Genomic DNA, 26603 nt, shown 5'->3' with positions numbered 1-26603 from the left:
TTGTTTACTTTTTGTGTTTCAGTTTGGGCAGTTTCTACTGATATATCTTAAAGAAAGAAAGAAAGAAAGTCACTCAGTCGTGTCCGACTCTTTGCGACCCCATGGACTGTAGCCTACCAGGCTCTTCTGTCCATGGGATTTTCCAGGCAAGAATACTGGAATGGGTTGCCATTTCCTTCTCCAGGGGATCTTCCTGACCGAGGGATTGAACCCCAGCCTCCCGCATTGTAGGCAGACGCTTTACCATCTGAGCCATATCTTAAGATGCACTTATTTTATGTTGAGTCTACTGATGAGCCCATTAAAAGGCATTCTTCATTTTTATGACAGTGATTTTGATCTCTAGTATTTCCTTTGAGTCTTAAAGTTTCTACTTATCTAATTACATTACCCTTCTGTTCTTGAATGTTCCCCCCCCCCCATTAAAACTTTTAACATATTAATCAGTTATTTTAAATTCCGTTTGATAATTCCAATGTCGTATCTGACTCTGGTATCATATGTGACTCTGGTTCTGATGATTGCTTTCTTTCTTCTGAATGTTTTTTCTTGTTTTTTGGCATACCTTGGAATTTTTTGTTGAAAGCCACATATGTTGCACTAGATAATAGAAACTAAAATAAATGGGCCTTCTCTGTTTAAGATTTATGATTATCTGGCTAGGGAGTGGACTTGTTTAATGTTTGCTCTGATTTTAGGTACCAGAGGCTTCAAATTACTCGTTTCTATGCTTTTCTCTTCCTTAACTCTAGGTTTCCTTCCTCCTCAGAGTCTGTCTGGCAGCTTTCAGCTATAATCCACTGTTATACCGGAGCCCTGGTGTGGTGTGGTGCTACAGTGGGAGGCAAGAGCACATTCTATAGTTTCTAGATGTCCAGGGTCCAGTGGGCCTGTGGCCTTCACAGGTGTCTCCAGTGGCACAGCTTCCCCCTTCCTCGTTTCCTCTCTTCTCTGGCTGCAGCATTTCCTTAAAGTTTTGACCTCTGTTGACCATGTTTTATTTTTCCTTTAGGTAAGATAGGAAGGCTAGAGGTGTGGGAGGAATGCCCTTCCCTCATCAGGGAGGGATAAGGCTCTGGCAAAGGCTTATCCTGGAGGATAGGCCTTTATAACGGGCTTTCCTGGTTGGTCAGCGGTAATGCCTGCAATGCAGGAGACACAGGTTCAATCCCTGGGTCAGGAAGATCCTTGGAGGAAGGCATGGCAACCCACTCCAGTATTCTTGCCTGGAGAATCTCATGGACAGAGGAGCCTGGAGGGTTCCGAAGAGTTGGACACAACTGAAGCGACTGAGCACACACGCACGGGCCTTTGTAACAAAGCAGATTCTGGTATTTCACATTGATTATTCATCTCCTCTTCCTGTCAGAGACATAAGGGATCTGTCTTGATCTTCCCTGTGGAAATCTGGTGGGGTTCCTGGAGGTACAGCCTAGGTACATGTGGGGGCCCCTCTAAGACTGTGGTCTCCAGGAGTTACTCTCATGCTAGACCACACTTGTGTGTGCACGTTCAGTCGCTTCAGTTGTGTCCAACTCTTTGCGACCCTATGGACTGTAGCCTGCCAAGCTCCTCTGTCCATGGGATTCTCCAGGCAAGAATACAGGAGTTGGTTGCCCTTTAATTCTCCAGGGGCTCTTTCCAACCCAGGGATCAAATCCATGTCTCTATGCCTCCTGCATTGATAGGTGGGTTCTTTACCACCAGTGCCACCTGGGAAGGTCACCCTCAACCTCCACAAATTCAGTATCACAGTATGTGTGATCCTACCAGTTTGTGACTAGCAGTTCCTGCTCAGAGGTGAACAGATTTTGACCATGTCTGTCTAGATGAGCGTGTCATTCCAGATTTGAGGGTGGAGGTTTGCTCTGCAACCTCCATTCTCTGATGGGTGGGCCTAAGATAAGGTGGGTCACTGATTTTTTCACTTTGTCGAGCTTTTCCTTGTTGTGAAGCCAAGGATGCCAACTTTCAAGCTTTTTACACGTTGGGGCTGAAACTCAAGTGGCATTTATTTTAAATGACCATTTCCCTCCCTCCACTTGAACTCATGTGTCCCTTCCCTCCTCACATTTGCCGTGTCTTCTGTCTGTACCTTGTGAGTCTTTTCATGACAGTGCCGTAGCAAGACTGAGTTTCTTGAGAAAGGGCCTTTGTTAACCTCTTGTGTATGTTTACACTTTGCTCATGTAAAATGCTTAGTGTTGCAGTTTGATTTTGCTGAGTCACTTCCATTTATGTCACTCATTCTAAAAGGCATCTGTGGTGAGGTGCTACCCAGCACCCTGAAAACTTCCTTTTGGGCTTTTAAACAAATTGCCCTGGTCTCCAAAATCAAGGTCTTATTTTCTTAGCAAGGTCAGAATAAGGCAAACTTCATTTACTATAAATCAAGATTTACAAAAGTAATTTCTTAAGATAAGTCCTGACTTTTTCTTAATTTCCTGATTTCTTTTCATAATGATATAGTCAGGTTAAGATCAAATCAAACCAAATTCCAGGAAATCAAAGGGCCTTCTAGCTAAGTGCCCAAACATGGCTATTTCAGAATTACCTGCAAAGCTTTAAAAAAAAAAAAAAAAAAAAACCTGGACAGTCTTAAACAGTAATTGTGGTACACAGCTAAGTTTAGGAGCATAAGATATTTCTGATCAATTACCTCTGCATGCCCCAAAGCACTTTTTATACTTAAAATTACAATCACACTAAAAAACAAAACCAATTCACATTCACTCATGGTCATCCTAGAGGACCCTGGAAATGTTACTGGAAATTCATCCTTTCACTCAATCAGTACATCTATTGAGCATTAAATAAAAGCTGGGTAGGTACCAAGTCACAGGCCTGGTCCTAAGAAAGAAGTGCACCAAGGCATGGCTTTTAGAGGCAGACATCTTTCTAGTGTTAATCTAGAGCCATAACATCCTGGGTAACCTTGGGCATATTACTTAAGCTTGCAGAGCATCAGTCTTCTCATCTGTAAAGGAGAATATTATTTACTTTATAAGGAGTTGTATGACAGCGATCATAAAGGAACTATCAAGGAAGACATACTCTATCCTCCTAGTTTCTAACTTGTTTCCCAGTCCAAACACTTGTATATTCTAATAATCACAGCTAGAACTTCCAGATGTTCAAGCTGCTTTTAGAAAAAAGCAGAGGAACCAGAAATCAAATTGCCAACATCTGCTGGATCATTGAGAAAGTAAGAGAGTTCCAGAAAAACATCTATTTCTGTTTTACTGACTATGCCAAAGCCTTTGACTGTGTGAATCACAATAAACTGTGGAAAATTCTGAAAGAGATGGGAATACCAGACCACCTGACCTGCCTCTTGAGAAACCTACATGCAGGTCAGGAAGCAACAGTTAGAACTGGACATGGAACAAGAGACTGGTTCCAAATAGGAAAAGGAGTACATCAAGGCTGTATATTGTCACCCTGCTTATTTAACTTATATGCAGAGTACATCATGTGAAACGCTGGGCTGGAAGCACAAACTGAATCAAATTGCCAGGAGAAATATCAATAACCTCAGATATGCAGATGACACCACCTTATGGCAGAAAGTGAAGGGAAACTAAAAAGCCTCTTGATGACAGTGAAAGAGGAGAGTGAAAAAGTTGGCTTAAAGCTCAACATTCAGAAAACTAAGATCACGGCATCTAGTCCCATCACTTCATGGCAAATAGGTGGGGAAACAGTGCAAACAGTGTCAGACTTTATTTTTGGGGGCTCCAAAGTCACTGCAGATGGTGATTGCAGCAATGAAATTAAAAGATGCTTGCTTGCTCCTTGGAAGGAAAGTTATGACCAACCTACATAGCATATTCAAAAGCAGAGACATTACTTTGCCAACAAAGGTCCGTCTAGTCAAGGCTATGGTTTTTCCAGTAGTCATGTATGGATGTGAGAGTTGGACTGTGAAGAAAGCTGAATGCCAAAGAACTGATGCTTTTGAACTGTGGTGTTGGAGAAGACTGCAATAAGATCCAACCAGTCCATCCTAAAGGAGATCAGTCCTGGGTGTTCATTGGAAGGACTGATGCAGAAGCTGAAACTCCAATACTTTAGCCACCTCATGTGAAGAGTTGACTCACTGGAAAAGACCCTGATGCTGGGAGGGATTGGGGGCAGGAGAAGGGGACGACAGAGGATGAGATGGCTGGATGGCATCACCAACTTGATGCACATGAGTCTGGGTGAACTCCGGGAGTTGGTGATGCACAGGGAGGCCTGGCGTGCTGTCACACGCCAGGGGTCATGGGGTCACAAAGAGTCGGACACGACTGAGCGACTGAACTGAGCACTCAGAGCAGTTAACCTATAAACCAGGCAGTGTGCTAATCTCTCTGTCCATCCACACCTTAAACAAATTTTATCTGTAAAGACTTACGGGCGAGGAGCCTTCTCCTTTCATTGGCTATATTCACCCAAAACGGGCAAAGCAAGCTGAAGCACAGGAATGGCCCTTAATGAGAGGGCTGAGTTAAAAAAAAAAAGGATGTAATAAAAAGAAGATGCTCTCCGGTATCCAGCCCAGAGGTCATCATCACTACTGAGGGTCACCACAGCAGAACCGCCCAGCAGGAAACCAAATACCAGATAAACCTATTCAGGAACTGCCAGGGGCTTAGTGGTATCATTTGCTGTGGCTAATGCTTCATCTGTGATTCCCACTGCCATCAGCTAACTATCATTAAGCCTTTATAGTCTCAGGAACTGCTGTTCTGTGGATTTTACATTTGGTCTTCAACAATTGTTAAGTTACCAATAGTACCACTGCTGTTGAAATTTTACATCTGGCAGAAGTTGGGACAAGGTGATAATTTACTGAGAGGACACAGAGTTGGAGACTCTTGCTGCATAACTCACTGCCAATTCACCTACTTTTAGGAAGACTCTTTACGGGCTTCTAGAAACTTCTGTGTTACCGGAGTTGACAGCACCTGCACTTTTAGTTCATAGGGTTAAAGGTGGTGTTGTTGTTTTTGGAGCTTTTAAAAAAAATTTATTTTTGGCTGTGCTGGGTCTTAATTGCTGTTGAGTGGGCTTTCTCTAGTTGTGAGTGGGGGCTACTCTTGGTTGCAGTGTGTGGGCTTGTTGTGGTGGCTTCTCTTGTTGTGGAGCACAGTCTCTAGGCGCACAAGCTTCAGCAGCTGTGGTTCACAGGCTTAGCTGCTCTGTGACATGTGGGATCTTCTGGAAACAGGGATTGAACCCGTGTCTTCTGCATTGGCAGGTAGATTCTTACCACTGTACCACTATAGAAGTCCAAAGATACTGTTTTAATGCAGACCGTGGTTTCAGTTCTCTAAGAAACAACAGTGAGATATATCCTCCTACATTAGGTAAAAAAACATGTTACCTAGAATAAATCACCTTTCATTTGACTTTAAACCTTCAACTTTCTAAAAGCATGCCTGCCCTAAGGAAATTGTAGAGATTAAAAGTAAGCAAGGCCAATAAATAAATAAAAGCAAGGCCAGTACAACCAATCCTAAATCACACAATTCTCTTGTCTATAAATGATCAAAATCAAAAGAATTCCACACCGAGTAGAAACGTTAGTACTGTTGACATTTTTCTGTTGTGGGAAGCAGTCCTGTGTACATTGTACAGAGTTTAGTAGCATCTTTAACCTTCTGCCTGCTAGATTCCAGTAGCATTTCCTGGTTGTGACAGCCAAAAAAGTCTTGCCAAATTGCCAAATGTTCCCCAGGAGGCAATATCACCCATACTTTGGAGGAATTACTGAGTTTAGCAAAGCTACTGTTAACTCTGTTCTGCATGCCAAAAACTTTCAATTTTACTACATACCGAAAACTTTTGATGTTACTGACCATCTTTTACTGCTCTCAGTGAAACACAATTCATATGCTATTTATTCTGTACCTTAATTTACAGTAATTGAAATGTCCAGTATTATGCAACTGTGACATATATAAGCAATAAGACATACTAGGGCAGCTCTGACTTCTTCCTATGACAGCGATCTGCTTGGGGGGACATCCTGGGTATTAGGCCAAGGCCTAAGCTGGTTTTCTCTGAAATGGACTGATCTGTCTCTATAGGAGACACATCTGGAGTGCGAGGGAAAACCTTCCTTACCTTGGAGTTTAACTCTAGGTCACAATGGGTCTCCAAACCACCAGATGTAGTACAGATTCAAATTAGAGACCACATTCTGGCTGCAACACAAGTTAGGCAGCAAGGAATCCTTCCTGCATTTTCTGGTTATACAAGTCAGGCTAGAACACTGTTCGAGGCCCTCTCCCTTGGTTAGAGGAGAAGAGGAGAAAATGTGCCACTTCCTAAACCAAATTAGAAAGCATGGATCTGCTAAGAAAATGTTATTACACTCTTGCTAAGTTTGTTTAAATAAGTCACTCAGATGAGCTAGGAAGAAAATTCTTCTGAAAAATAGGAGGCATGCTATTGACTTATCTTAAAAGGATTTTTGAATAGAATGACTTCAGATTATAAGAGCATTTTCCAAATACACAAAGTGCTTCATAATGACTCAATAAGCTTTAAGGAATGCTTTTTCTAGTACATCACATTTTTGTTGTTGTTGTGTAAAAGAAAATACCTCCATTCAAAGGGTAGTAGAATATTTGATATCACCACTGTTTAAAGAGGAATGGAGTTACAGGAATGAGAAGTATATAATTAGTAAATAATCCCTCTCAGCAAGTGAGTTAAGTAGGAAAGCCTTCTGAAGAGAGAAAAGAAAAACCAGAGGCAACACAATCAGTGCATATCAGAAATGCATTTTTATTTTTATTTGAAAACAACTTAAATTTTTAGACAAATGATTTTAGTATATAAATTTGATTTTGTTTTTATACAGAATATAAAGATTTCCCTCATTGATCTTCCATGTGAAGGGTATTACAAGCCTGAAGGGAGATACTCTCTGCATACAAGCATGTATCTTACGTGTAGGGTACTGGAAACCAATGTGTAGTGCTTCCACACATAAATTAGCTAAAGTGACACCACATATTAAAAAGGGGTAAGAGAAATATTCTATTAATTGGATTCAAGAAGCAAACAAGACACAAAAAACTGCAGGTAAGACCAAGTGAGTAAGTTTAGTTAGGACACTGCAGGTTATACTGGAGCAACAGGTTTGTGAAGCTAGAGTATATACCACATTAAAACAGCAAGAAAGAGCTATTTATATAGAAAGGTTGGAATGAGGGATTTTTCACTAAAGCAAATTAACTTCTTGTCAACTGCCAAAACAAAACAAAACAAAATTGAGCATATGAGTGTTAGTATACTGAAGGCATATTATACCAGTTTCTTGTGCAGCATGCTAAAGTTAGTTAGAACTTCTTCACTGGTGCATATGAATCATTAAGTCATGGAAAGTTTTTTTTTTTTCCACCCCTTCTTGTGAAATTTCAGGCATGTCTTATTTTAGATGGAGTATAGCTTTTATCTATAATTTCATCCTGTAAAAACATGTGAAGACAACGTTCATTCTGTGCCAGAGGGTGACCAGCGACCCTAGAAATAAAAAATACAAGTTCAGTCCAATTTTTATAAAAGCAGGGCAGGGGGACCAAACATACACATTTTAAGATTAGGAAACATGAACAATTTAGTAACAATGTTACTCTGGACAGCCCATAGAGCTATGGTCTATCTAGTGAGTAACTATGTATTTGCTTTCCTTCTGTCTGTAAGGGTAATTTGGAAAACATTTAATCACTAGCTTTACACTGTCTCTGGCAATATGTACCCAGATAGCTTCTTTACATATTAGTTGGTGAATTCCTAAGAAACCTAAATGAATTTTAATGTTAAAAGTCAAACAATGTCATTGATTCAAAGAATACATTTTAAAGAAGAAAAAGATATAGGATCACAAGTTCAATAAAACCCCCAAATACTAAGAAACAAGCACAAATGTGCAAGGTTTTGGGGTTTTTTTTTTTGCTTGCTTGCTTTTCAAGGTTTCTATCAGAACAAATATAAAACCAGACTGGGCAACCAGACTTTATTTCAGAATTTAAAAACATCCAAGCTAGCACTGCCTTTTCCAAAAAGAAAGTAGACAATGAAGGTTGTGTGCTATATCAGATAACTAAAAGTTAAGGGCTTTGTGTAACTTTCCCTGTTTACCACTCACAGATCTTCAAATTACTAGATAAAAAAGTACTGCTAATAAGTAAGCTCACACAACAGTATTCTCTAGGATTTGACTTTATGTGGCCAAACTTAAGGCCAAATGCACAATTACAGTGAGCCCTTTGCAGGCATAACTCTTCCTACAATTTTGGCTTTTAAAAAACGGCTATATTTAGAGAACTCTCTGGTGGTCCAGTGGTTAGGACTCTATGCTTTCACTGCTGGGGAAACTAATAGTTCAATCCCTCGCTGGGGAACTAAGATTGAGCAAGTTGAGAAGTGCAGTCAAAACAAAACAAAACAAAACACTGTATCTTAAATAGGAATAAAAAAAGCTAGAGGTTGATTTTATTAAAAGTTTCTAAAGTAAAAGATAAATGATACAATCTTTTACATTTTCAAAAGTATATATTTTGCCATGAAAATGTAAAATGTGCAGCTTTTACACAAGACATGCAGATAATACCTTCCATCTGCAAACAAAATGACTGCAAGTGTATTGTTCATGCTAAAACATACCTTAAATCAAAAAGAATCATAAGTAAAACTATTTTTAAATGCTGTAATTTTAAATGTAATTGGCATAAATTAACCAAGAAAAACATACAAAACTCAGATCAACAAAAAGATACTCATATCACTTGTAAGTTTATTAATATTTAGCACATAATATTCAATTTGTTATATATTTTTACTTCATTTAAATGATACAAAAAAGTTAGAAGATGATCAAAAGGAAAAAGTAGTATTAGTCTGATATCTAAATTACTAGCAAAAAAAAAAAAAAATTACTAGCAGTCACCTAAAGAATCTCAGAACACTATTCACTCTTAGACCTTGAGGAACAGAAAGCACTTACTTGTTTATAAACTGCTCCAACCCTTGCTTCCTTTCTTCAATGAAATTGTCATCAAATATGCCATCATCTCCTCTAAAAGGAAGTTGACGCAAAAATGCCTTCCCAGGGAGTGGGGGGACTACAACCTAAAACATGGTAAGAAAGTTCTTGAACAACATGCTGGCTGAAATGGGAAAATCTGTAGAGCACAACACGAAGACAAAGTATATCTTCACTATGAGAGCTATCCTACTGTCAAACTAGTTTAAATATACAGTAAAAGGGACTCAATAAAAATACACTGAAAAATGATTTAGTGTTTTGGAGGCAAGATAAACAAAATGCCAGAATAGTCCATCAGACCAAAGCTCCTCAATGGCTTAATTTTCATTTTTCCTGGACTTACCAAAGCACAAGTATACAATGGGAATAAGCAACACTGAAATAATGGCTACCATGCCCCTCAGACAGTTTTGATGTTGCTTGGCGAGAACACTACTTTATTACAATGGTAATTGCAGAGATCAATCTGAACTCCCAATTAAATGAGGAAGTAAAATATTAGCAATGTTCTTTCTGGCATGGGCAGATAAGAATTCTGTGGTCAATTTCTTCCACTTCACACTAACTGCATATAATCTTTCCTGCCTGTGTTTGAGGTAATGACAAAATAACCAATAATTACTACTTGTTGCCACTCTTCTATGGAGAAGGCAATGGCACCCCACTCCAGTACTCTTGCCTGGAAAAATCCCATGGACGGAGGAGCCTGGTAGGCTGCAGTCCATGGGGTCGCTAAGAGTCGGAGACGACTGAGCGACTTCCCTTTCACTTTTCACTTTCATGCACTGGAGAAGGAGATGGCAACCTACTCCAGTGTTCTTGCCTGGAGAATCCCAGGGATGGAGGAGCCTGGTAGGCTGCCGTCTATGGGGTGGCACAGAGTCAGACACGACTGAAGCGACTTAGCAGCAGCATTACTAGGCTAAGAAACAATCAACTTTCTCCCAAACCCATTATCCTACCTTTCCCCAAAGACCTGTCATTTCTTCTTCTACAATAAAAGAACATCCCAAATTTTCCCTGTCAAAGTCTAGCTTTCCTTTAGGGACAACTTATGACTGATCTCCCTCTTCTAGAAATTATCTGGATCTCAAATATTTGTTTAAATGCTGCTGCTGTTTCTTTAGTCACTAAGTTGTGTCTGACACTTTGCAACTCCATGGATGGTAACCCTCCTCTGTCTGTGGGATTTCCGAGGTAAGAATACTGGACTGGGTTGCCATTTCCTTCTCTGGGGGATCTTCCCAACCCAAGGATTGAACCTGTGTGTCCTGCTTGGCAGGCGGATTCTTTATCACTGAGTCACCTGGGATGCCCCTGAATTAAATAGTACCTAGCTATTTATTTCATAGGTTCGTCAGGTTCTCTATCCCAGAATTTCTCAACCATGGCACTATTAACATGTTGAACTAGATAATGTACTGGGGGGAAGGGTTTCTTGTACACTGTATAATACCTATTCAACAGCATCCCGGACCTCTACCCACTCGATTGTCACCAGTAGGCACTCCACACAGATAGGTGTGACAATCACAGTGGTCTCCAGACACTGTCAAATGTCTTCCTGGGGGACAAAACTACCCCTCCTGGAGAGCCACCAATCTATCCTATTAATGCCTTCAAATCACGGACCCTTGTCTCAGGCTTCTTATGGTTATTTTAAGGAAAGCTGGGCATACAGAGAAGTTCAAATATCTGTTAAATGACTAACCACTTAGGTGAATCCTTATCTTACATTAAAACAGAGAAAAGGTGTAGGCAAACAATTCACACAAGAAAAAATATAAACAGTAAACACCAGTAATAAAATTATACATATTCTAAGAGGTAAAATCTAAAACCCTTGATGAAGAGTTTCTATCCTAAAACAATAATTCAACAAGGTAAAAAAGGGAAAAATTACACAACTTCTTACACACGCACAAAAAACAAAGAGTAAAAAAGAAACACAAAACCAATGCCCTACATAAACTCTGTAATTCCTTCCTAGATCTCCTCTTCCCAGGTGCCAGTGATTAAGACATCTAAAGATTTGTCATCGTAAGTTTGCTTTACCAATCTTAAGTCTCTCCCTTATATTATAAAAGCATTTGTCAAGTTGAAGATTTGAAACCTGCAGGTAAACTACAACTGAAAACCGGATTATGACCACTAGCTGTGCTCCAACAGAATAGCTATATGATGGGCAGGGAAAAACATCTATATCTATAAAGCTATTATTAAAAGAAGGAATCTAGAACTAGTGCATTAAAGAAATGACCACTGTTAATTCAGGGAAGAATTTAAAGATTACTGTGTATTATCATCAGTGGAGACATACTTTTACTAATACTCAAAATACTCATTGAATTGGATGGTGATGCTGTAGGCAACAGGATTAATCACCTACAAAAATCATAAGTGGTTTGTTAACAAAGATCTTCAACATCAAACTATTTTTGCTTAAGCAGTCTGAAAAGATCTACTTAGAATTCTCACACCAATTTAAAAAGTCAGGAGTCTGATGATATGTATGTATATGTGGGCAAGATGAGGACAGGAGGATACCTGGCCAGCATAATCTAGTGAAAACATACTGAAATAAAAGCTAAAAAATTAAACCATAATGACTAATAAACACAATAAATGTCACCAACTTTCTGATCTAGTATGACAGATCTTAAGTAGAAGTAGTAATATATAAACAAAACAACTTGATTAACTGTTCTTAGCAATTTTGTTGTTCAGTTGCTCAGTTGTGTCCAACTCTTTGCGATACGATGGACTGCAGCACGCCAGGCCTCCCTGTCCTTCACTATCTCCTGGAGCTTGCTCAAACCTATTGAGTCCAATGGACTCGATGAGTCCATTGAGTTGGTGATGCGATTCAACCATCTCATCCTCTGTCATCCCCTTTTCCTCCTGCCTTCAATCTTTCCCAGCATCAGGGTCTTTTGTAATGAGTCAGCTCTTCGCATCAGGTGGCCAAAAGTATTGGAGCTTCAGCTTCGGCATCAGTCCTAATGAATATTCAGGGCTGATTTCTCTTAAGATTGTATGGATTGATCTCCTTGCAGTCCATTCTTGCGACTCTCAAGAATACGCTAATGGATTGATCTCCTTGCAGTCCATTCTTGCGACTTTCAAGAATACGCTAATGAAAATACAACTTTCACACAGGTTAAATGCCCAAAATAAAAAACTGATTTAATGTTAAAAGTGAAGTACTATGCTTCAAAGGAGATCATCAAGTGAAAACAATCCACAGGATGGGATAAGATTTTTGCAAATTGTAAATATAATAAGAGACTTCTAAGAGCTTCTTTTTAATATATTCTATATACAACTCAATAACAAAAGAAACTCAATTAAATGGGCAAAGGATCTGAAAAAAAAATTTATCCACCAAAATAATGGCTGATACATAAGTACCTGAAAAGATGATCATCATTAGGCATCAGGAAAATGAAAACCACAAGGAGACACCATTTCATACATGCTAAGAAAGCTATAATAAAGAAATTAATAACACTAAGTGTTGGTGAGGACATGGAGAAAAGTGGAACCTTAATACACTGTTCGGGAAAATGTAGCTGCTTTGGAAAACAGTCTGGGAATGCCTCAAAAAGTTAAACAGTTATCATATGGCCATAAATCCACTCCTAGGTATATCAGTTCAGTTGCTCAGGCATGTCCGACTCTTTGTGACCCCATGGACTGCAGCACACCAGGTTTCCCTGCCCATCACCAACTTCAGGAGCTCACTCAAACTCATGTCCATTGAGTCGGTGATGCCATCCAACCATCTCTTCTTCTTCTCCACCTTCCATCTTTCCCAGCATCAGGGTCTTTTGTAATGAGTCAGTTTTTCGCATCAGGTGGCCAAAGCATTGGAGTTTCAGCTTCAGCATCAGTCCTTCCAATGAATATTCAGGACTGATTTCTTTTAGGATTGACAGGCTGGATTTCCTTGCAGTCCAAGAGACTCTTGAATCTTCTCAAACACCACAGTTCAAAAGCATCAATTCTTTGGTGCTCAGCTTTCTTTATAATCCAAGTCTCACATCCATACATGACTACTGGAGAAACCATAGCTTTGACTAGACCTTTGTTGGTAAAGTAATGTCTCTGCTTTTTAATATGCTGTCTAGGCTGGTCATAGCTTTTCTTCCAAGGAGCAAGCATCTTTTAATTTTATGGCTGCAGTCACCATCTGCAGTGATTTTGGAGCCCAAGAAAATAGTCTCTCACTGTTTCCATTGTTTCCTCATCTATTTGCCATGAAGTGATGGGACCGGATGCCATGATCTTAGTTTTCTGAATGTTGCATTTTAAGCCAGCTTTTTCACTCTTCTCTTTCACTTTTATCAAGAGGCTCTTTAATTCTTCTTTGGTTTCTGCCATAAGGGTGGTGTCATTTGCATATCTAAGGTTATTGATATTTCTCCCAGCAATCCTGATTCCAGCTTGTGCTTCATCCAGCCCAGCATTTCTCATGATGTACTCTGCATATAAGTTAAATAAGCAGGGTGACAATATACAGCCTTGATGTACTCCTTTCCCGATTTGGAACCAGTCTGTTGTTCCATGTCCAGTTCTAACTATTGCTTCTTGACCTGCCTACAGATTCCTCAGGAGGCAGGTCACATGGTCTGGTATTCCCATCTCTTGAAGAATTTTCCACAGTTTGTTGTGATCCACACAGTCAAAGGCTTTGGCGTAGTCAATAAAACAGAAGTAGATGTTTTTCTGGAACTCTTTTGCTTTTTCGATGATCTAGCGGATGTTGGCAATTTGATCTCTGGTTCCTCTGCCTTTTCTACATCTAGCTTGAACATCTGGAAGTTCACGGTTCACATACTGCTTGGAGAATTTTGAGCATACCCAAGAGATACAAGAGTTATATAGCCAAGATATACAAACACATGTCCATGCAAAAACCTGTCCATGAATGTTCACAGCAGCATTATTCACAATATCTGTCAGACAGCAGGAAAAACTCAAATGTCTGCCAATGATAAATGTGTAAATAAAAAATGATATATCCATACAAAAGAATAAATAAATGAAGTAGTGATTAACAATACAACAGGATGAACCCTGAAAACACACTCAGTGAAAAAAGCCAGACAGAAAAGACTACATATTCTATGCTTCTATTTATACAAAATGCCCAGAACAGGAAAATCCATAATGAAAGAAAATTAGTGGTTGTGAAAGGCTGGGTGAGGAGAAATCAGTAATGATTACTAATGGGTATGGTGTTTCTCTTAGAGAGAGATTACAATGTCCTAAACTGACTGTAGTAATGGTTGCACAACTCTGAATATACTAAGAACCATTACACTTAATGGTAAGAATTAAGAATTAATACACTTTAAATTGGTGAGTTGTGGACTTCCTTTGTGGCACAGTGGACAGGAACCTGTCTGCCGGTGTGGGGGACACAGGTTCGATCCCTGGTCTGGGAAGATTTCACATGCCGCAGAGCAACTAAGGCTGTGCACCACAATGACTAAGCCCACCCTCTATAGCCTGAGAGCCGAATACTGAAGCCCGTGTGCCTAAGGTCTGTGCTCCACAGCAAGAGAAGCCACCTCAATGAGAAGCCCACACATGGCAACAAAGAGCAGCCCCCATTCGCTGCAATTAGAGAAACCCATGCGCTGCAATGAAGACCCAGGGCCAAAAACAAATGAATGTAAAAATTGGTGAATTGTATGGCATGTGAGTTATGTCAATAAAGCTGTCATGAAAAAAAGTGACATATACATTTATGGAATGCTTATTAAACACTCCAGTAGGCCAGGTACTATGTTAAGCAAAGTCAAAAGCCTATCAAGATACTTCTTATCATAAATCAGACAGAAAAAGACAAATATTATATGATCCCACTTCTGTGTGGAATCTAGAAGAGTTGAACTCATAGAAACAGAGAGTAGTATTAATAGATTAGTGGTTTTCAGGGGTTGGGGGGTAGGGGAAATAGGGAGATATTGGTCGAATGGTACAAACTTTCAGTTAAAGAATGAGTAAGTTCTGGAGATCTGTGTGCTGTGCTGTCCTAAGTTGTTTCAGTCACGTCCAACTCTGTGACCCCATGGACTATAGCCCACAAGGCTCCTCTCTCCATGGGATTCTCCAGGCAAGAATACTGGAGTGGGCTGCCATGCCCTTCTCCAGGGGGTCTTCTAGAGATCTATTATAGCATTGTAACTACAGTTAACAAGATTGTATTATAGTCTTAAAATTTGCTAACAGAAACAGAGTTTGAATGTTACCACCACCACCAACAAAACAATGACGTGATAGATGTATTAACTAACCTTATTATGGTAATCATTTTATAAGATATACATGTATCATATCATTGTGTTATACAACTTAAACTTATACAACGTTATCTGTCAATTATATCTCAAATAAAGGTGGGGGGAAAAAGACACTTCTCCCTATGGTCATAAAAAATTTCTTCTTTGTAACCTAAAACTTCCTTGTTTTGTACATTTAGATATTCAAACCATCTGTAATTTATATACAGCAAATTATACAGCTTTATTCCCAAACAGCCACATGTTTCAACCCTATTTGCTGAATATAAATTCCTTTCTATACTAATTGACAAAGTTATTTTTGTTATGAACTAAATTTCCAATAAACACATGGTTAGCTTCTCAATTCTCTGACATTCTGCTAATCTATTTGCTCATCCCTAAAGCAATACTTTGCCAACAAAGGTCCGTATAGTCAAAACTATGGTTTTTCCAGTAGTCATGTATGGATGTGAGAGCTGGACCATAAAGAAGGCTGAATGCTGAAGAACTGATGCTTTCAAATTGTGGTGCTGGAAGAAGACTCTTGAGAGTCCCCTGCACAACAAGGAGATCCAACCAGTCAATTCTAAAGGAAATCAACCCTGAATATTCACTGGAAGGACTGATACCAAAGCTTAAGCTCCAATACTTTGGCTACCTGATGTGAAAAGCCAACTCACTGGAGAAGAGCCAACTCACTGGAAAAGACCCTGATGCTGGGAAAGACAGGGCAAGAGGAGAAGAAGGGGACAGAGGATGAGATGGCTGGATGGCATCACTGACTCAATGGACATGAGTTTGAGCAAACTTAGGGAGATAGTGAAGGACAGGGAAGCCTGGCGTGCTGCAGTTCGTGGGGTTGCAGAGAGTCAGACATGACTTGGTGACTGAACAACAACAACAAAGCAATACTATACTGTTTTAATTACTACAGCCTTAACATATGCTGATGTCTGCAGGTGCTAAATCACTGGTAAAAATAATTTTTGGCTATTCTTGCACTTTCTCTGATACTAAAAGTCTTATCTGCAGGCTTATGAAGAACTCCATTAAGATTCCTATTAGAATTTCGCAAGTTTATAAATAAGTTAGGAGATACTGCCTTATTTCTGTTGGGTCTACTGCTAAAATGCCAGCTCTAAGTGAGGCCTTCCCTTGACCATCCTATATGAGACTAGCACTCTCTATTTTCCTTAGACTTTTTTTTAGAGCATATTACCACCTGACATATAATCTTACTATTTTTTTTCTGGTTTCCTTTTCACCACCACCCCGACTTACCCAATAAAGTGCCAGAAAAGTGAGGACCTTCATTTGTTCACAGCTCTATCTGCTACTCACATAACATATAGAATGAACTCACAAATATTTATAGAGTACATGAATCTTCTGAAGTGAATATTCCAAACCAGGAATGTAGTATTTCTGTTTATAAGGTCTTCTTTTTGCCTTTCAAAGAAGTTTTAAGGTTTTCTTTATATGGGCTTATACTTTCAGTTTTACCTGGAAACATTTTATACTTGGATATTCTTTAGAGTAAAACTATTTTTCCATTTTTGATGGAATGCTATGACTTGTATATGTTGCTCTTGTATCCAGCCACATTTATCTGGTTAGGAAAGATTTCCTTCTTTTTCTATCTTAGTATGCTTCAGAAGGAAGCACAAGCTAGTCTTTTGAGTGTACTTTTCATCATACTGAGGGTACTTTGCAAGACTCCATGCTACGTATGTCATTCTGACGTAGGGCTCAAGTAAGAGACATTAGAATGAGACTTTGTTTTCTCTATTTTGCAGCCAAAGCCACCAAATCTTCTTCTAAGAGAAGACAGTTCTTACCAGGATATGTAACAGTGTTCTAAAACTGCAGGTAGCAACCTAAAGGTAGATCATGGCCGTCATTTAAAAAGTGAATCTGAGGATTATTAGCACCTATCATACAGATTAAGGTAAGTGCTGGTTTATGATATTTCTGTTATATATAAATGTATGATGATAAAAATGTAGAGTCAGTTAAAAAAAAAACAAAGCTGCAAATACAATGCAATAGCAGATGTACTGAGAAGAGAAACTTACCAAGGGTGGGAAGACAAAGTGAACAGGAAGACGAGAAAAAGGAAGGAAGCAATAGCAAGAAAGTTCTAAGTGTCATGTAAGTGTGAGTCAGCAAAGGCCTCTCCGGGCCACTGAAGTAGACACGAAAAGGAAGAGTTCTAAGGAAAAACTACACACTTCCCCATCTCCTAGGAAATAAAATGAAATTAAACTATTTGGGGGGAAAAATTGCTTTTACTCATTTTATTCAAGATTATTTTCCCAAGAGGTCTTAAACATTAAAATTTGGAATGTTTTGCTTTAAGGTAACACTACAAATAATTCTTACCTTGCTCTCTCTTTCTAGTTCACTTCGCAGCCATTCAAAGTCACTGTATCTTCTTCTAACGGTAGATTCCTTTAGCTTGAAAATAGGCAGATTTGTCTGAAACAAATAAAAAAAATCACTCCTAAATTGAAGCATGTTACAGGGATTTCAAACAAGCTGGGGGAATGGGGGAATCTGTTGTCAAACTAATAAAATGACAAACCCAGTTACCTTAAGAAAATCATAAAAGTTATTAAGATGACATTTTACCTTTAATAAAGCTTAGCTGTTAAAAAGTATGTTACATATACCAGAATACACTTTTTAAAATGCACATTTGTACATATGCTTTTGGATGTCATTCTTCCTGAGGTCAGTTACATAAATACAGGTCATTGTTTCTATTTTCAGTAAGTGGTAAAAATGTCAGGAGTGAGATGAAGCCAGCTCTGATTGCTATAGAGTTTAGTATACAATGCTCACAGTGGAAACAGAGCTTTACTAGTTTGAAATGAAATACAAAATATTTTGTTATTATGACTAGATTAGAAGCTTCATAATGAAAGAAAAGAATAAAGGACGATTATTTTTAATGGTCTTCTTAAAAAAGCCAAAAAACAGCAGGGAAAGAGTGCAGTGTGCTCTTACTATCAACAGGAAATCAGGAGTCATACACATAAGGTCCAGAGCTTTCAGACTGAGGGCAACTTTAGGAACTGAAAACATAATGCCCAGTACTTTAAGGTTGCATCAGAATGGAATACTGTTCTTTACAAGAAAGACCACTTCTGTCAAATTCTAAACTTAAAGAATCAAGAACAGATTTTAATTGCACATATCACAAAGTTGGTGCAAATGACCTAACATAATTAATGCCATAATATACTGAAAATGCTATTTAATACTATATACTGTCAGATTATATTTTGTTCTTTGTCCGGTCTTTGCACTTGTAGAACCGCAAACTGTATTAAAGCTGCCAAGAAAAAGTGCCACTGGAAGGAAAGACTGACTTCTTAACAGAGACATCATCATCATCACGTAAAATTCCCCTTAAGAAAATTCCAATCACTTGTTAAACTTAATGCCTTAGTAAGTGTCATTTAGTAAAAGAAAAGCTTTTTATTCAGGACCTTAAACCCGTTTTGTAGTGGTTTCAATTTTTTCCAACATGTATTAACTTCTCCATGTTGTACACCTTATAGCTTGGAATCTTCTACAGATGCTATTGGGCATAACACTGTATAGATTTCAAGCATGAAACCAAATCTCACAAGAGGTTTAAAAGCACTTGAATTTTCTTTCCCAGGTAACCACAACATTTGTTCATTGTATTAATGACTAAGAGCAAAATTGCACCTAACAAGACTCTTATTATACTAAAAGTCAAGCTTATATTTAGAGATGCTGGCTTGCTGTACAAGAGGGGTATTCTCATTACCCACAGGGAATAAAATTAAGTCCCCTGGAGAGCAAGATGGTAATTCCCAGAAAGAAAGCACTGGATTATTTCTCTCTAATTTCACCCATTGGCTTTTTAACCAAGTTCACCCTTCCACACTAAAATATGAAGTCTTTGTAAGTGTCTAAAGATAGAAGGGCCTTTACAGAATAGCGTGTTTTCTGCAGGTGAGATTTTACATTTTGAATTCCCTCCTCTCAAATTACCTTACAAAAGGGATTAGCTGCTCTCTTTATTCAGTATGTTAAGATCAAGCTTGTGAAAAGAGTTCCCTAAGAATTTTCATACTTCTGGGTACGGAAGTCTATAAAGTTAATCTCTGAAACAACATATCAAGCTTACAGGTACAATGTTGAGGGAAGAATGCCAATTCAGCTCATTTTACCTCCATTTTCCCTTTTGAACTTTTGACACAATCATGATTATATCTGATTCACTTTAATAGATGGGTAGTGGGAGGGAGAAAAAGTCCACTCCTTTCTATGACTAGGTAATAGAATGAAGATTATATATTAAAAAAGGATCATGCTTAGTTTAAGAAAATTCTATAGTTTTCTCAGCTGGCTATTTCTCTTTATATGAAGACTGCTTTAGAGTTTTGATAAAGTCATATCAAGTAATTTTATTATTTGCCCATTACATTTAGAGTGGTAAGTGTGCCTGTTAACTTCTCCTTGATCATCATAAGGACTTTCAATTCAAATTGATCAGCATACAAATAAAAGATGCTGAGGTTTTTTTGTTTAAGCCATTGAACTATCACTTTTAATTACAAACGCTCATGATTGGTAACTTTCAACTTATTTAACCCTTATAAAATATTGTATTTTGGTTTTCTAAAGAGAAAAGAGTAAGAGTAATGTTTTTCTCCTACAGTTTTGGAAGGATTCAACTGTTATTAAAGTTTAAGAACATCCACAAAAGGGCATAGTGCTAGATAAGATGGGGAACATAATGATGAGTAAGATGCAGTCTTGGCCCTTATGAAGCTTGTAATATATTTGGTTATAAGCAAATAGTATAAAAATACTATACACCATAAACAAAAACAAAGTTGAAAGAACATAAACTGTAGACAAATATCTGCAATATAAAACAAAGAGATAATTTCATTAAAATATAAAGAACTTAAAAACTAGTGAAAGATAAAGATGAATAAACTGACAGACTTTAGAAAAACTATGTCAATAACGTTCAACTTCACTCACACAAGAAATGACAGTCAAAACAGTAAGATCCCATTTTCATTTATCAGACAGGCAGGTATTCAATTTTAATACCCAATGATGGTGAAGATAGATAGGCATCTAAAAAGCTTACTGCTAATAGAGAAACAACCTTAAAGAAGGGCGTTTTGGTGACATCTATCACTCTTTTAAAGGCATATTATCTTTTGAGCCAATGATTCCATCAAGAATTATCCTACGAATATGTCCACATATGCAAAAAGGTATCAGTGCATAGAAATTCACTTGAACATCATTTATATAATAGCAAAAAAAAAAAAAAAAAAAAAGCCTAGAAATTGAAAATCTTATTAAACTGCTACAAATATAAAATGAAATATTATACAGCTTTTACAAAATGTAACTCAGCCAAAGACTGATCAGGAAGCTTCCTTGAGATGTGTTAAGTATAGCAAGTTTCAGAAGAGCATCTATAGTGTGATACCATTTGTACAATTTTTTTAAAAAGCATAAAGGAACTGATAACTGATCTGGCCAGTATTCTTTTAACATCTGGAGTCAGGCACACTACAAGAAGACAGTTGAGGGTAATGAAAATACCATGAACTACATGCAGAGAAGAAAACAGCATATTCAGGAAGTAATTCTTGTACATTCTAAACCATAGGAGATGGTGGGAAATACAACTGAAAGCCTGAATATCTGGCTAAGGTATCTCCCTGTGAGCACCAGGAGTTAATAAACATCTCTGAACAGGAATATATCTTAAAAAAAAACAAAAAAAAAAAACAGAGAAGTTACTACGAATTCAACAGGTTAGCTACATATACACTAAAGGGCAGCATGAAAAGTTTGCTCATTCTTATTACACACAAAAGCATTATTTATTTTTTTTAGTAACTATGTATAATGCTAGGTATTAACTTGACTTATTTTTACAATGTATACAAATATCAAATCATTATGGTGTACACCTGAAACTAATATGTCAATTATTCCTTAGAAAGAAAAAGGGCTCGTTCTAGCTAGTTTTAAGTTTTATCTGCTTGAAGAGTATGGGAAAGAGACAGACTGAGGCAAATTATAGCAAAAATTCTTTAAAGTTTTTCTTTTGGATATCATTTAAAATGCTTTTGGTTTATCCAGAGAGAAATAAGTGAATTCTGAAATTAAATGTAAATCAGACTTAAAGATGTTAAGATGACTAAAACTTTTGAAACTTAAAAGGCAAGATTTAGTATTTTCTCATCCTTACACTCGAATTTTAAGAAAAGTTGCTCTAGTTTCTCAAGCTGAGCATAAACTAGAAACTACTATGTTCCTCCATCTATAGGTCATTTTACCTAAGAGGTAAAAGTGTCAAACTCAGCCATGAGGAACAGGACCTAAGACAGGCAAAACTAAAGCCAATCATTAGGCAAAAACCAAAAACTAAGCACACCTGGCAGCTATTTGTGTAGGTATGTGATATTAGTGAATGCTGAAAGTGAGTTTGAGTAACCTTGGTCCATTTTAGACTTCTCAATTCCATTCATGGAGTTATGACTGTCTGGCAAAGCAAAGACAGAGGTACCTATAAATATTTACATTAACCATTGTCATATATATAAGAAACTGCAAATTAACAATAATTTAAAGTTATGTCAGGACTGTGGCCCAAACTAACATTTAAAAAGCAGAGAATTATAATCATTTGCCCCCCAAAAAGTTAAATTTGCTGCTTGGAATCCATAAAGTCTATAAAAACTATTTTATTCTACATTAAAAATATTCTTCTGTTAATCATTATAAGCCAAATCCTAGTTAAATGTCACCACTATTTAATAACATTTTTGGGGAAAACTGTAACACAGTCTTAACTAGGTTTTAACTATGTGTGTGTGCTCAATCACTAAGTCGTGTCCAACTCATTTGCGACCCCAGGAAATACAGCCCACCAGGCTGCTCTGTCCATGGGATTCCCCAGGCAAGAATACTAAACAGGGTTGCCATTTCCTTCTCCAAGCGATCTTCCCAACCCAGGGATCAAACCTACATCTCCTATGTCTCCTGCACTGCAGGTGGATTCTTTACCACTGAGCCACCTGGAAAGCCCTAACTATAACACAGTTTTAATTATAACTATGTACAACATAGTGATTCAAGATTTTTTAGATATTATACCCCTTTAAAGTCATTATAAAATACTGGCTGTATTCCTTGTGCTATACAATATATATTCCTGTAGCTTATGTGTATTATATATGCCTTGTTATCTCTTTAAGTCTTCTTCAATCTAGAGCAATCCTCCTGCCCTTTCGCCATTTAAGACAGTGACAATTTTAAAGAGTGCAGGCCAGATGTTTGAGAGATATCATACCCCTGAGTTTGTCCTTTTCCTCATGATGAGTTCCATATCGTTCATCTTTGTCAGGAATGTTCCTATTGGCAGGAATTTGAAGCCTTTTCAGTACCCCACATCAGAAAGAACACAGTGTCAGCTTGTCCTGCTGTTTGATCACTTGGTGAAGGTGAGGTCAGTTAGATCTCTCCCATGTAAAGTTACTTTTTTTCCTCTTACATTGAGGTTTTTTCCCTCTTATATTGAGGTTTTTTTTCCCTTGCACTTACTTTTCATAAAATAATTTAGTGCCATTTGGAATTTACCCAGCTAAATTTAAAACCTATGGAACGGGCAAAGCACAGAATGAATTCTTAGAGATTCACTTTCAGGGGAAGTTATCTGCCTGACTTTAACCATCAGGACAGAGACTGGCTTACTGCAGGAAAACCTCATTCTGCTAGATACAGTGTGAACACACAGATGTGTAAGTACATTATGTTTGCAATTTGTTGACTCAGAAAAATTAAGACTTATAGTCTACTTGGCTAGAATGAAGCCATAGATATTTGTTACTTATCCTATGCAAAATTCAGGGCAATTCTCAAGCTTCTGTGTAGCTTATGAAAAGGTGATGGACTAATCATTATATAAGAAACCTGGGACATTCAGAAAACTAGGAAAGTACAAGAGTAACCCTATTCAGGGCTTCCCTGGTGGCTCAGAAGGTAAAGAATCCACCTGCAATGCAGGAGACCTGGGTTCGATCCCTCAGTCAGGAAGATCCCCTGGAGAAGGGAATGACTACCCACTCCGGTATTCTTTCTGGAGACCTCCACAGACAGAGGAGCCTGGTGGGCTATAGTCCATGCAGTCACAAAGAGTCAGCCCCACTGAGTGACTAACACATACTAACACACACAACGCTGTTCAAAATTATTCTGTTGTACTTTTCCTAATAACATACCAAAAACAAAACTCCAAAGGGATAAAATGTTATGAGAGATGCCTCTATGCCTGATACTCTTAAACTGCTATTTATATAAAAGAGAAACTACTAGTCATTTCCCACAAGGTATTACTAACCACATAGGGTAAAACCATCAGGAATTCAAATGGACATTATACATTACAGAACAGATTTCGAAACCATGGTACAGAGCTCTAAAACAAGTGCTCCCTTCACGTTCAAACAGAGGAAATGGCCACATTACTGGTCTCCAAAAAGCTAGGTCTTACACACTTACAGAGGCTGACCTATCAAAGTCAGCAGTTCACAGATACCCGATACGTAACCTGATTATCACCGATAGCCAAGCAGAAAACCAAGCCTCAAAATGTGGTCACCTGAATATAGCTTAACAATAGATATTCGAAAAATGTTTACGAGGTGTTTCTAGCATTTCTTCAGATAGTGTCATGTGTACATTTGAAAAAAGAGACTGGCAACGACATCAAAAGTATACTCAATAGGCCATACTCTATTCAACCAATCCTAAGAGATGTAAATGGATGCCTCACTTCAGTTCTCATTAAAAGGCTGTATTTCTTCAAATATCTACATCTAGAGATAAAGGATAAGCTGAGAAGTGCTTAAGCTATTACCTCGCCCTTCAGTACTTTTGATACTTGTTTTACCCAATCTGGAACAGCATGAATAACTGGAGATATGGTTTATAACCTAGATGAACTCTAAATATGGCTTGGGAGAAGTCATTTAAGCAAAGAATAAGCTTTTAGTCTGGAGAACCTTTGAAATGTAGATTGTCATTAAGCCAAGGTATTGTGTTTAGTTTCTTTTTTTTAAATAAGGACGTGGCCTTCCAGTGATACGATTTCCTGTTATTTCAAAAGAAGTATCCTTTATGGTGTAATTTCTGAAACAGTAGAGAAGACATTATTGAGACTAGTTTAATGTATAAACCAAGTAATTTCATATATGTCTTCTACTTTGTCCATATTCATTTGTGAATGACAAGATTTATTTGTGAGCTCAAGCAAGATCTTCAATGAGCAACCTTTAATGAAATTGTGCAGTAATAATTCTACTGTAAAGGAAAATTTGTTCTTGAACACTTACATAATCCTACAAGCTTCTGCTGAAAGAAAACTGCCTATTATTAGCGTAAGACCTATTTTGAACAATTTTTAAAGTGCAAAATTATTTTCCATCTCTTTCCAACTTGCCTAATTGTAAGAATTACTTCAAGAGGTTTTAAACACACTCCCATCCCCACACTCTTAAATGCCCTCATCTAGAGACTCTCATTCAAATTAGTATAGGTTGGACTCCAAACATCAGTATTTTTAGGTGATTCTAAGATACAACCATGGTCAAGAACCACTGCCCTAGACTTATTAAAAGTGAAACAGAATACTGAGTGCTTAGGAATCTGTATGACTCCCAGTGATTCTAGTTTAGCCAGGACAGATACGGGCAATACTTTACATCCTCAAGGATTTGGAACTGACACTATGACAACAATGGAAATGGGCTGCAAAGTCACCAAAAATAAAACTATAATGTAGAAATCAGTGAAAGAATACTAGTTAAGAAGCTCTGGACTTCCCTGGTGGTCTGGTGGTCGAGAATCCACCTGGCAATGCAAGGGACAGGGTTTGATCCAGGAAGCTTCCACATGCCACAAGGCAAGTAAGGCCTTGCACCACAACTACTGAAGCCTGGGTACCCTGGAGCCCGTGCTCCACAGTGAGAAGCGACAGCAGTGAGGAGCCCACACAGCAAAACAAAGCCCCTGCTCACCACACCTACAGAAAGCCTGCACAACTACGAAGACCTAGCACAGCCAAAAGTAAATATAATAAATAAAAACGAAATAAGCCCTTTTCAGTTAAGTGTATTCTAAACTTCTATGTATGCATTACCAGGCACATATGGATTACAGAGATCTAAAAAAAAATCCTCCTTAAGAGATATTTACAGCATAAAACTGGGGGGTTGGATAGAGGAGAGCAAAGTAATCTTCCAAGACTTAAAACCTTTATCAGTTATAATTCATTGTAGACTTATTACTGTTTAGATGAAAGGGTGGAAACCCACACTAAAGTAATCAGGGTAGAAATGAAACAGACATAAAGCATATACAGATGAACGTATTAGGTTAAGTTTGCATGGCAGGCTCATAGGAAGTATCCATACCAATAAAAGAAAAAGAACAGTGGTACATGCTCATTTGCAGATATGTCATTCTAATACATGATTGACCCTTGAACAATGCTGGAGGTTTGGGACACCGACCCTCCTGAGAGTTGAAAATCCAAGTATAATTTATAGCTGGTCCTCTGTACACATGGTTCCTACATATTTGTAGTTCTGCATCCACAGATTCAACTGACCATGGAATGTGTAGTCCTGTAGTATTTACTATTGAAAAAAATCCATAAATAAGAGGACCCATGCAGTTCAAACCCATGTTGTTTAAGGGACAACTGAATATCCTTTCAGATTTTATATAAACAGATTTTATTCTTATTAAAAATACTAGCTTCTCATTTGATATTATTAACATGATTGTATACATATATCATCTAGCTAGTAAAGTTATCATCTAGCTAGTAAAGTAATGCTCAAAATTCTCCAAGCCAGGCTTCAGCAATATGTGAACCGTGAACTTCCTGATGTTCAAGCTGGTTTCAGAAAAGGAAGAGGAACCAGAGATCAAATTGCCAACATCCGCTGGATCATAGAAAAAGCAAGAGACTTCCAGAAAAACATCTATTTCTGCTTTATTGACTATGCCAAAGCCTTTGACTGTGTGGATCACAATAAACTGTGGAAAATTCTTCAAGAGATGGGAATACCAGACCACCTGATCTGCCTCTTGAGAAATTTGTATGCAGGTCAGGAAGCAATAGTTAGAACTGGACATGGAACAACAGACTGGTTCCAAATAGGAAAAGGAGTTTGTCAAGTATT

General features: G+C 38.0%; 2 protein-coding genes across 3 annotated transcripts in view; one reads left to right on the top strand and one right to left on the bottom strand.

Moving 5' to 3' along the window:
- The window catches only part of NR2E1 (nuclear receptor subfamily 2 group E member 1), a 48657-nt gene extending 31468 nt beyond the window's left edge, over nt 1–17189 (top strand). The window contains exon 9 of the mRNA XM_055535273.1: nt 17133–17189. Coding sequence (XP_055391248.1) covers nt 17133–17157 — 25 coding nt within the window. The 3' untranslated portion in view covers nt 17158–17189. The remainder of the gene's footprint in view (nt 1–17132) is intronic.
- SNX3 (sorting nexin 3) overlaps nt 6758–26603 on the bottom strand; it is a 49534-nt gene continuing 29688 nt past the window's right edge. For both annotated transcript variants that reach the window (XM_055535275.1, XM_055535274.1), the window contains exons 2-4: nt 17719–17814; nt 9002–9126; nt 6758–7518 (exon numbers count right to left, since the gene is read on the bottom strand). In XM_055535275.1, coding sequence (XP_055391250.1) covers nt 7413–7518; nt 9002–9126; nt 17719–17814 — 327 coding nt within the window. In that variant the 3' untranslated portion in view covers nt 6758–7412. The remainder of the gene's footprint in view (nt 7519–9001; nt 9127–17718; nt 17815–26603) is intronic.

Source organism: Bubalus kerabau, chromosome 9, assembly GCF_029407905.1.
Source record: "Bubalus kerabau isolate K-KA32 ecotype Philippines breed swamp buffalo chromosome 9, PCC_UOA_SB_1v2, whole genome shotgun sequence".
Taxonomy (NCBI): Eukaryota; Metazoa; Chordata; class Mammalia; order Artiodactyla; family Bovidae; genus Bubalus; species Bubalus kerabau.
The sequence above is the reverse complement of the archived record's forward strand: the minus strand, read 5'-3'. Positions and strand labels throughout refer to the sequence as shown.